This window comes from Chiloscyllium punctatum, chromosome 48, assembly GCF_047496795.1.
Source record: "Chiloscyllium punctatum isolate Juve2018m chromosome 48, sChiPun1.3, whole genome shotgun sequence".
NCBI classification, from domain to species: Eukaryota; Metazoa; Chordata; class Chondrichthyes; order Orectolobiformes; family Hemiscylliidae; genus Chiloscyllium; species Chiloscyllium punctatum.
In genome coordinates, this window is record NC_092786.1 from 52,701,710 (window position 1) to 52,714,055 (window position 12,346).

Sequence of the window (12,346 nt, forward strand, 5' to 3'; positions counted from 1 at the left end):
TCCATGTTAACCAATTGCAAAATTACACCAAATGTTGGACACCGTATTGTGAATTGTATAAGTTTGGGCATAATCAATAACTTGTTGATTTCAAACAGCTGAAGGGAGCCATGTTGTTTGATACAATTGACAGACACACAGCTTACACGCCTGAAATCACAGCATTTCACATATTTTATCTATCACACAAATAAATATCATGGTATATTGAATTCCACTGCCTCTGATACTTCATAAATGTTGTTCTCTCTTTATAATGGTATACTTGTGAATTGTCTGATGAGTGCAAGACAAAAGGTTTTAACAAAATATGATGGAAAAGGTGCAGTTTGTTGATGTCACTAAAGCAGACTCATGAAGTAATCAGAGCGGTCTTGTGATATCATTATTACTAAGTTTTACGATGCTACACCATAAACTCCAAACAAAACAAATCTCTTTTCTTAACCTCTCACATATCCTCTCCCTTTGAACAATGAGCAGGGTTGGAATGAGTCCACATGATAAGCATGATCATGCCATATCAAATGGCATCTCTTCATAAGCATTTTTAGCAACGGGCATTAGATATGATCCAACTGAATATCAGAACAGATCTGAGACCTAAATAGCTTTCGTTTGTTCTGAACCCACATTGAATGGCTGAAGCCCCAAGTACAGGCTGCCTGTCATCTGGAAAGAATGAGGTGAGCAGACAAGGTAAACCAGGTTTGGTTGATTGTTGGGAGAAGTGAGGCTTCATTATCAGGATTCTGAGATCTATGTGAGGAAGACAAGGTCTGAGGCATCCACACTTCCAACAATGGTGAAAAGAAAGTGAGGAGTGTAAGACATAGCTTTGAGGGAGCAAGATAGGAGATTGCTGTTGCTAATTATTTTCATTAAATTGGCCAAATCAAACAAGGATGACTTATGCAGTGAGGAAGGGCATGGTTGGTGGAACCTAAAGGTACTATTTGGATTTGACAATCCAGATGGTTTGGTCTTTCCTTGTTTCTGCATCCGGGGAGTAGGAGGTGTTGAATATGAGAGGCCCATTCACATGATCTGAGGTTTTATAATTCTGGATTAGTGGTGTTGGAAGAGCACAGCAGTTCAAGCAGCATCCATGGAGCTTCGAAATCGACGTTTCAGGCAAAAGCCCTTCATCAGTAATAAAGGCAGTGAGCCTGAAGCGTGGAGAGATAAGCTAGAGGAGGGTGGGGGTGGGGAGAGAGTAGCATAGAGTGCAATGGGTGAGTGGGGGAGGGGATGAAGGTGATAGGTCAGGGAGGAGAAGGTGGAGTGGATAGGTGGAAAAGGAGATAGGCAGGTAGGACAAGTCCGGACAAGTCATGGGGACAGTTACTGAGCTGGAAGTTTAGAACTAGGGTGAGGTGGGGGAAGGGGAAATGAGGAAACTGTTGAAGTCCACATTGATGCCCTGGGGTTGAAGTGTTCTGAGGCGGAAGATGAGGCATTCTTCCTCCAGGCGTCTGGTGGTGAGGGAGCGGCGGTGAAGGAGGCCCAGGACCTCCATGTCCTCGGCAGAGTGGGAGGGGGAAGTTGAAATGTTGGGCCACGGGGCGGTGTGGTTGATTGGTGCGGGTGTCTCAGAGATGTTCCCTAAAACGCTCTACTAGGAGGTGCCCAGTCTCCCCAATGTAGAGGAGACCACATCGGGAGCATGCCTTGTCCGGACTCATCCTACCTGCCTATCTCCTTTTCCACCTATCCACTCCACCTTTTCCTCCTTGACCGATCACCTTCATCCCCTCCCCCACTCACCCATTGCACTCTATGCTACTTTCTCCCCACCCCCACCCTCCTCTAGCTTATCTCTCCACGCTTCAGGCTCACTGCCTTTATTCCTGATGAAGGGCTTTTGCCCGAAACGTCGATTTTGAAGCTACTTGGATGCTGCCTGAACTGCTGTGCTCTTCCAGCACCACTAATCCAGAATCTGGTTTCCAGCATCTGCAGTCATTGTTTTTACCTCTGAGGTTTTATAAGCAGTGAGACATTGTTGAGAGATCCAGCAGTCAAAAAGGAATCAAATGTTGTGAAGGCCAACTTAGAGATTGAGGAGATGAAGCAGCTTCACTTGAGATCAAAGGAGATATTGAAGCCAAGAGCCTCAAAATGTGAAGATTCACTGGAAGTGTGGAACTATTAGAGGTGTCTCACTGCACATTTCAAAGTATGATGTGGCTTGGTCACCTGACACCAGTGATATAGTCTGTAGTGAAGTCTGTTACATGTGAGCCATCATTTCTCCCTTTACTAACACCACAAACACCCTTAACCTATGCTATTAACTCCCTTAACCAACATTACAGACATGCTCAATCAATGCTATAAGTTCTCCTAACAAACATTACAAACACACTTAACCAACACTACAGACACCCTGAACCAACACTACAGACACCCTGAACCAACACTACAGACACCCTGAACCAACATTACAAAAGCCCTGAACCAACATTACAAACACCTTGAACCAACATTAGAAACGCCCTGAACCAACATTACAAACACCTTGAACCAACATTAGAAACACCCTGAACCAACATTACAAACACCCTGAACCAACACTACAGACACCCTGAACCAACACTACAGACACCCTGAACCAACATTACAGACACCCTGAACCAACATTACAAACGCCCTGAATCAACATTACAGACACCCTGAACCAACATTACAAACACCCTGAACCAACATTACAGACACCCTGAACCAACATTACAAACACCCTGACCAACATTACAAATGCCCTGAACCAACATTACAGACACCCTGAACCAACATTACAAACGCCCTGAACCAACATTACAAACACCTTGAACCAACATTAGAAACGCCCTGAACCAACATTACAAACACCCTGAACCAACACTACAGACACCCTGAACCAACATTACAGACACCCTGAACCAACATTAGAAACGCCCTGAACCAACATTACAAACACCTTGAACCAACATTAGAAACACCCTGAACCAACATTACAAACACCCTGAACCAACACTACAGACACCCTGAACCAACACTACAGACACCCTGAACCAACATTACAGACACCCTGAACCAACATTACAGACACCCTGAACCAACACTACAGACACCCTGAACCAACATTACAGACACCCTGAACCAACATTACAGACACCCTGAACCAACATTACAAACGCCCTGAATCAACATTACAGACACCCTGAACCAACATTACAAACACCCTGACCAACATTACAAATGCCCTGAACCAACATTACAGACAACCTGAACCAACATTACAGACACCCTGAACCAACATTACAAACGCCCTGAACCAACACTATGAACACCCTTAACCAGCACTAAATCCCCCTTAATGTATACTACAAACACTATTAACCAACACTATAAATTCCCTTAATCAACCCTATTAACTTCCTTTAACTATATCTACAAGTGCAGTTTATATGGTTAGGCATCCATTTGGCATTTTGTGAAGCTTGCTGTGTACAAATTGATCACAATACCCTGCATACTGTACTTACATTGATAACACTTCAACAAATTAAATAATTGGGGACATCCTGATGTGATGATAGGCATTTTATAAGTGCAAGTTATTTGCTTTTTTTATGGTTGTCAGGTTGTCCTATGGTTGAAGAGGTTTTCTCCATCTTAAGAAGTGGTAACTATTAGCCACAGGTAAGATATCTCTCTCTCTCACTTTGCAACATGTAGTTAAATGGGAACTAGTTTCACTGACTATAATCTTCTCTTTGACCACTGCACGTTGATTGTCACAAAATGCCTTTGCTACAGTAATGTTGCATATTTATTTCCAGTGGCCAATGAATGTTAGATGGTTACGTGGTGGCCACACTTACATTGGCCCTTTTATCAGTGAAGAATCTCTTCAGGATAATCACCTGGCCCACAGTAACCAGGAAAAGGATGATGGTCTCACTAGATGCCCAGTAGATAATGTGACTGTTTATGTCTTCTGCGTGCAGGTGATCAATCAATGCCTGCACCCGCTGTTGTGTCTGCATGCTCATCACACTCCGCAGTGTAGTATGGATGGAAAGGCAGGAGGCTTCCAGCTGAGGAGATAAACAAATACGATAACACTGCAGTATAACTGCCTCGGCCATTAATGACTGCACATTCGAAAGTGGATCTCAAGTCTGGGCGACATGTTCCAAGGTGAGAAGAGAGAGATTTTGAAAAGACACAAAGGGCAAATTTTTTGCACACAGGGTGGTTCTTTGTGTGTGGAATGAACTTCCTGAGGCAGTGGCGGATGTGGGTACAGTTACAATGTATATCAAGTATATCAAAAGGAAAGGTTTGGAGGGATGTGGGCCAGGACCAGGCAGGTGGGATTAGTTTAGTGTGGGCTTATGATCGGCATGGACTGGTTGGACCGAAGGGTCTGTTTCTGTGCTGTATAACTATGACTCCAACAACAGTAGCAATGATTCATCAACCTTCCCTTTTCCTTAAATGAGGTCTGGGTATCACTGGTCAAGTCAGCATTTATTGTCCATCCCTAATTGCCCTTGAACTGAGTGCCACACTAGGGCCATTTCACAGGGGCAGTTAAGAGACACTGTTCAGAGTTCCACCAAAGCCAGAGAGATCAATAATGGCAAATTTCCTTTCCTAAAGGACATGTAAAGACTGAAGCGACTGGGCTTGTACACCCTTGAGTTTAGAAGACTGAGAGGGGATCTGATTGAAACGTATAGGATTATGAAAGGATTGGACACTCTGGCAGGAGGAAACATATTTCCGCTGATGGGGGAGTGCCGAACCAGAGGACACAACTTAAAAATACGGGGTAGACCATTTAGGACAGAGATGAGGAGAAACTACTTCACCCAGAGAGTGGTGGCTGTGTGGAATGCTCTGCCCCAGAGGGCAGTGGAGGCCCAGTCTCTGGATTCATTTAAGAAAGAATTGGATAGAGCTCTTAAAGATAGTGGAGTCAAGGGTTATGGAGATAAGGCTGGAACAGGATACTGATTGGGAATGATCAGCCATGATCATATTGAATGGCGGTGCAGGCTCGAAGGGCTGAATGGCCTACTCCTGCATCTATTGTCTATTGTCTATTGTATTGAATTGAATTGAATTGAATTGAATTGATAGCTATATTGTTATATGCACTCAAATGTGTAGTGTGAAAAGTTTATAAGTCACCACTTACAACACCATCTTCGGTACAAAGGTGCCTTGGCACAGCTTCTTCAGTTACAAGATTTGTAACAATGTCACCCACACATTAGTGAAACAGATGGGCTTTTACCATATTTGATGATTGCTTGATGGTCGCCATTATTGAGACTAGGTTAATATTCCAGATTGATTAATTGAATAAAAGTTTCACTAGTTGCCTTAATGAGATTTGAGCCCATGTCCCCAAAGCAATAGCCCTGGCCCTCATGATTACTAGTCCAGTGACATTAACTATACATCACACTCTTCTGGTCACCCCTATTAATCAGCACTGTCATTCTCCAAGACTTTCGTTTTTGGACTCAGGATTGTTGCTGTTTGACCAAACATCCTGCATGCATTGGAATGTAATCCCTCTGAGGCTCAGCCAAAGTGCCCTCTACAAAGGCACTACTGGGAGCTGAGGAGAACTTGTTTTTAAATGCAGTGACTTATTAATATATGGAATGGACTACTTGAAAATGCTGTAGAAGCAGGTTCAATTATAACTTTTGAAAGAGAGTTGGATGAATACTTTAGCAAGAACAATTTTGCCTTTTTTTTTGGAAGGAAGGGGGAAAATAAAGGCAAGGGAGTTACACTAATTAGAGAGGTCCTTCAAAGAGCTAACACTGGCATTTGTTTCTTCATTCTTTCATGGGATGTGGACATCATTGGCAAGACCAATTTGTTGCCCATCCCTAATTGCCCTTGAGTGACTTATTAGGTCATGTCATTGGGTAGTTAGGAGTTAATCATATTGTTGAGTCAGAAGTCACATGTAGACCAGACTGGGTAAGGATGGCAGAATCCGTTTGCTAAAGGGCATGAGAGAACCAGAAGGGTTTTTACTACTATCGGTGATAGTTGTCATGGCCACTACGTTTCCTTTGATCGTTCCTGTCATTGTACGGACTTTCAATGCAGTGACATCTAGGACTGGAGGTCAACTTGTCTACACACTATCAGCTTTGCAGAGCTTCCCTACAGCTGCACAGCTTAGAGGGAGACTTGATGGCCATCTTTGTTGAGACTAGCTTTATATTTCAGAGTTAATAAGTGAATTTAAATTCCACCAGTTGCTGTGGTGGGATTTGAACTTGTGTCTCCAGAGCATTAGTTTGGACATCTAGATTACTAGTCCAGTGACATTAATATAGAATCATTGAGATGTACAGCACGGAAACAGAACCTTTGGTCCAACTTGACCATGCCAACCAGATATCCTAACCTAACCTAGTCCCATTTGCCATATCCCTCTAAAGCCTTCCTATTCATATACCCATCCAGATGCCTTTTAAATGCTGTAATTGTACCAGCCTCCACCACTTCCTCTGGCAGCTCATTGCAAACACGCACCACCCTCTGTGTGAAAAAGTTGCCCCTTAGGTCCTTTTAAATCTTTCCCCATTCACCTTAAACCTATGCCCCCTAGTTTTAGAACCTTTCACTCTTCGAAAAAGACCTTGTCTATTTATCCCAACCATGCCCCTCATGATCTAATAAACCTCTATAAGGTCACCCCTCAGCCTCCGATGCTCCAAGGAAAATAGCACCAGCCTATTCAGCCTCTCCCTGTAACTCAAACCCTCCAGCCCTGGCAACAGCCTTGTAAATACTTTCTGTACCCGGTCAGGTTTAACAACTTCTTTTCTATTGCAGGAAGACCAGAATTGAACATGATGCCAGTCTCCCCAAATAATGGACCAAATGGCGACCTGCGGTAGAGCTCGGTGAGCTCCTGTGGCCATTGCAAGCATCTTCCATGGTTTAGTCAAAGTCACAGAACTATCCTACAAGCTGTGGGATTGAATATCTGAGTCTGCCTTCACACAATCACCCCTCTCACTCAATCCTGGTGCAATGGAGCCATCTGCGAGGTCTCACTATCAAAAGAAATATATTTGAAACATAGTAAAAGCCTGATGCTCTGTGAGGGTGAGTAGCCAGATTACTTAAGGACTGTCAAGACCAACGAACCTGTGTGAGAGCACTGTCCTTGCCCTCAGTAGTGGCAAAAATGGGAATTTCCTCACCGACTTCAAGGTGGAAGTAAATCTTTTTGTGGCTGAAGGTGGAGAACTGGTTGCCAAAGCAGAAGCTGTAGACACCGGAGAGCTCCACTTTCACAGCCAAGCTGTCCTGCCGTATTTTGTGCTTCCTGTAGATCATTCGCCTTCTGGGATCTTCGATGAAGCAATCCACATCATAGTGACCACCTGCAACCACCTGGTGAGAACACAAATGTTTAACTGGTGTCAAAGGATCAAAGACAAAAAAAAACTGCAGATGCTGGAATCCAAAGTACTCAGGCTGTTCTTCCAGCCTCCTGCCTGTCTACTTCAAAAGATCAAAAACTGATCCAGGTAGCAGGTCCTATCATAAGACAGCTCAAACCAAAACAGCTGTCACAGTAGCTGCCTGACCTCTGTCTTGCAAGGTCCCCAAGTTCATGTTTTACTCCAGGTATTAAACACAGAACTCTTGCAGAACTAAGGGAGTGTTGCACTGTTGGAGGTGCTGCCGATAAAGATACGACATTATATCGAAACTCCATCTGCCAGTTTGGCCAAATCATCCATCCTAACATCTCCTTATGTGAGAGGGTGTCAAATCACATTCTTGGGGAACATTTTTATGATGTTATGGGTACTACATAAATTCAAGTTATCATTCTATTTGCAATGTGACAATTTTTAAATATTTTCTGCTGTTCCATTGAAGTATCAGAGACTGTCTGATTTCAATTAGCAAGCTACCCTTAGGTTTAGCGCAAACAGCCCAAGTCTCCATTTGGCTGGCTGATCTCAAAATCGTTGGAATTGCAAAGGTTTCAGACAGGATAAAACTGATTGTCAGAACTTTAACTGTCCCATATAAGGGCAGTGGAAGTGTGCATACTATATTCCCTAGCTCCAGACACATATCAGTGACACAGGGCTTGTTGGAGGCCTCTCCCCATATCAGGAAGTTTGGAACATTAACTGTGAACCATCATTTAGTGCATTGGCCTAGGTACAAAGGAACTGACTATTTTTTATCATCCTTTCCACAGTGCTGTGCATCGGAGAATACACAGTGGGGCTCCCAGTGCTGGTATCATGCAGTCAAGTTCAAAGTCCACTCACCAGTTAATGTTCTAAGTTCTTGAAATGCAATAAATTACAATGAAACACACAGACTATGGTTATACAGGCAAACATAGCAGCCATTTTACACACAGTATTCCGCACACTGCACAATCAGTTACTGATGTAAAAACAAAAGCACCAAAAATGCTGGGGAAACACAGCGGTCCTGACAGGATTTGTGACGGGAGAAACCGAGTGTATGTTTCAAGTGCAGTATGACACTTCTTCAGAACTGAAAGATGTTGGGAACTTGTTTTTTGTAATTTTGACAGAAGCAGAGGAAGAACATGAGGGTGGATGATGGAGAGTGTAAAAGACACAGGACTTGTTGATAGTGGTGAAAGAGAAAAGATGTAAAAATGACGGTTGGCTAATGCACCAGGAGAACCCCCTTCAGCCTTGAACAGCTGATGCAAATGTTAACATTGGTACAGTGGCTCAGTGGTTATCACTGCTGCCTCACAGCACCAGGGACCCAAGTTCAATTCCACCATCGAGCGACCATCAGTGTGGAGTTTGCACATTCTCCTCCTGTCTGAGCAGGTTTCCTCCAGGTGCCCACAAGTCTGAAGATGTGCAGGTTAAGTGAATTGGCCACGCTAAATTGCCTATAGTGCACAAGGATGTGCAGGCTAGGTGGATTAGCTATGGGAAATGCAGGGTTACAGAGGGAGGATGCTCTTCAGAGGATCAGTGTGGCTTTGATGGGTCAAATGGTCTGTTTCCCCACTGTTGTGACTCTATGGTAGATGGCAGAACATCTTCTGTGTGAATGTAGTGAAGTAACCACAAACCCATTCCCTCCTTAGGCAGAGACAACTAGCAATAGTTCAACCTGAGCATCACCACATTACAAACAAGAGAGACTTCACAGTGGCCTTAAGCTGGTGCAGGAATTGACCCCACATTGTTGGTATACAAATGTGTCACAAGCCAGCCAACTGAGCCAACACTCTTACCTCCAAGTTACAAAGTTGAGTCTCCAAATGCCAGTCTATGATTTCAGCACAAAACACCAGGCTGTCACTCTAGTGAAGTAGTGAGGGTGTGCTGCAGTATCAGAGACGCTGCCACATGGATGAGATGCTAAGTCAATGGCCTTCTCATGATGGCCATGATGTGGAGGAACTGAAGTGGACAAAGTTAAAAATCACACAGCATCAGGTTAGAGTCAAACAGGTTTATTTGGAAGGAGCAACGCTCTGAAAGCTTGTACTTCCAAATAAAGCTGTTGGACTATAACCAGGTATTGTGTGATTTTTAACCTTCCCATGATGGACACAGCGCTATTTCAAAGAAGAGCACTGAAGGTGAGGCCCGACCAATATTAATGTCAACAAAAATAATTATTTGGTTGTTATCACGTTGCTGTTTATGGGACCTTGCTTCCTATATTATGACATTTCAAGATTACTGAAATCATAAAGTATTTTAGACTAGATTCCCTACTGTGTGGAAACAGGCCCTTCAGCCCAACCAGTCCACACCAACCCTCTGAAGAGTAGCCCACCTCTGACTAATGCACCTAGCACTATGGGTAATTTAGCATGGCCAATTCACCTAACCTGCACATCTTTGGACTGTGGGAAGAAACCGGAGCATCCAGAGGAAACCCATGCAGACACGGGGAGAAGGTGCAAACTCCACACGGACAGTAGTTCAAGGCTGGAATCGAACCTGGGTCCCTGGCGCTCTGAGGCAGTGGTTATGAAAAGCACTATGTAACAGCAAGTGTCCCTTTTTGTGACATCTCATTAGAAAGACACCAACTTCTGTCTGACATCACATTGCGCTGGAGTGGGAATTCAACCTTCATCTCACAGGTAGGCTCAGTTTGACCATCATTACACCATCCATCTTGCTACTTACCAAAACAAAACTCCCAAAAAGCTATAGAATAAAAGGTTATGAAAAAATAACCAGTCCATTGGAGATGCTACCATATGGCTACAAAACCAGACATTATTCCAAGTTTGGGAGAAGATTTGTAGCTCGGGTGCTCGTTGTTGTGGTTCTGTTCGCTGAGCTGGGAATTTGTGTTGCAACACAGATTCCCAGCTCGGCGAACAGAACCACAACAACAGACATTATTCCAATTTATTTCCCACAAAGGAGATCCTTTGAGAGTCAACGAGGGTCAGAGTCATACAGCATAGAGGAGGCCCTTTGGCCAGTCGAGTCTGTGTTGAGACTCACTAATCCCACTTTCGAGCCCTTGACCCATACTTTCAAATGTTATGACATTTCATATGCTCATCCATCCACTTATTAAAGGTGGAGCTTTCCCTTCACTTTCTGCCGTTGGTAATACAGGTTTTAAAATTAACGTTCAACACCATTAGGAGAAAGTGAGGACTGCAGATGATGAAGGGCTAATGCCAGAAACATCAATTCTCCCCCTGCTCCTCGGATGCTGCCTGACCTGCTGTGCTTTTTATTAGCCTGTCGAGTACCTATTATACCCTGCCTTAGGAAGCTCCACAATGTCCGCGAGCAAACTCTAAGGTCAAGTCAAAAAGAAAAATTCCCTTCATTTCATGTGGAGTAAAACCTGGTGGAATAAAACATCTCCCATGTTTGACAGTTTACAGCTAGGTTAATCTGGTAAAAACAATGACTGCAGATGCTGGAAACCAGATTCTGGATTAGTGGTGCTGGAAGAGCACAGCAGTTCAGGCAGCATCCAAGGAGCAGCGAAATCAACGTTTTGGGCAAAAGGAAGGGCTGACAACAACCACAACAACGAGCACCCGAGCTACAAATCTTCTCCAAACTTGGAATAATGTCTGGTTTTGTAGCCATATGGTAGCATCTCCAATGGGCTGGTTATTTTTTTCATAACCTTTTATTCTATAGCTTTTTGGGAGTTTTGTTTTGGTAAGTAGCAAGATGGATGGTGTAATGATGGTCAAACTGAGCTTACCTGTGAGATGAAGGTTGAATTCCCACTCCATCGCAATGTGATGTCAGAGCACCACTAATCCGGAATCTGGTAACTGTGTGACTGCACTTTACCTGGAAAACGAAGTTGCACTTGGCATCTTTCCGCAACTCTTGGTAGAAGCACTGAATCTCTCTGTCTGCCAACTCGAAGGTCAGCTCGGTTAAATTGGCGGATGCCAAAGGCATGAATAGCAAGAAAGGAAACAACATGATGACCGGAGAGGAGCTGGAGAGGGGAGACTGAGTGCTGCCCGGTACCGAGTGGCTGGTTTGCCCTCTCTCCTCCTCGCGGCTGGTACTCGGCTTCTCTTTGTGTTTCGTGGAAAATCCCTTTCACCTTGTTCCCATTGCCCCGCCTCTCGCCGACCACAAGCGGTGTTAGGGTCGGTCTGAACCCTGACGTGGCACCAAGGGATCGATCCTTCCGGGAGCCGTGAGAAAGTTGAAGAGTTACTTATCAAGACTTCTGCACCACTGACTTGAATAATGCGGTCAAGTTAATCTCTCGACCCCGCCTCTCCTTTATCTCTCAACGTGGGAAAACAAAAAGAAATGAACTGTTCGGCCCTTTGGATTCGTGCTATCACTTTAATGCTGTGCTCCGCCCCACCCCCATTCTCATGCCCCTCTCTCAGTTTTAGTTCTTAAATATGCACCCACTTTCCTTTTAAATCCTGCTAACTTGTAAGCCAAAACAAAAATTGTAAAAATATATAACCATATCAAATACTTGAGATACTGAGCCGGTCAGACAGCATCTGCAAAGTGGGAGGGGGTCAGGTCTGTGAGCTTTCATCATCTTTTGTTTTGGATGTGTCTCCCTTTCTGGAAGCTTTATGGCTAATCGACCATGAGAATTGGTTCATAGTTCACATCAATAGCATTCCGCCTTTATTTCCACCTGCCCTTTGAATGTACTTAATCACAGGGCTTGGGGAAATATTAAGGAACTATTTTTTAAGACTTACGTGACAACTCTCGCTGTGTTTCAGGAGCAGAGCGAGACAGGTTCCATTCTAACAGTCGCCAAGTGAGACCAATGTATGGAACACTGGGCTCAGAAGGGCTCTTTA

General features: G+C 44.0%; 1 protein-coding gene across 2 annotated transcripts; it reads right to left on the minus strand.

Annotated features, from left to right (window-relative positions):
- Nucleotides 1-1,863: 1,863 nt before the first annotated feature.
- On the minus strand, nt 1,864-11,780 carry LOC140469035 (transmembrane emp24 domain-containing protein 3-like). Of its 2 annotated transcripts, XR_011955928.1 has the most exons (4): nt 11,346-11,780; nt 7,180-7,428; nt 3,268-4,082; nt 1,865-3,224 (listed from the first exon to the last, which is right to left on the minus strand). XR_011955928.1 is itself a non-coding variant. In XM_072565230.1 (3 exons), the coding sequence occupies exons 1-3, from the start codon at nt 11,481-11,483 to the stop codon at nt 3,846-3,848; spliced, it is 624 nt and encodes a 207-aa protein (XP_072421331.1). In that variant the 5' UTR covers nt 11,484-11,780; the 3' UTR covers nt 1,864-3,845. The 2 variants fall into 2 exon arrangements, 1 of the variants encoding a protein (XP_072421331.1); XM_072565230.1 differs by having other exon boundaries at nt 1,864-4,082.
- Nucleotides 11,781-12,346: the final 566 nt, after the last annotated feature.

Coding starts and splice junctions, on each gene's coding strand:
- LOC140469035 (XM_072565230.1), bottom strand. CDS start 11,483: ATGTTGTTTCCTTTCTTGCTATTCATGCCTTTGGCATCCGCCAATTTA. Junction 7,429..11,345: donor AGTGCAACTTCGTTTTCCAG/GTAAAGTGCAGT, acceptor TGTTCTCACCAG/GTGGTTGCAGGTGGTCACTA. Junction 4,083..7,179: donor AGGACAGTGCTCTCACACAG/GTTCGTTGGTCT, acceptor TTATCTCCTCAG/CTGGAAGCCTCCTGCCTTTC.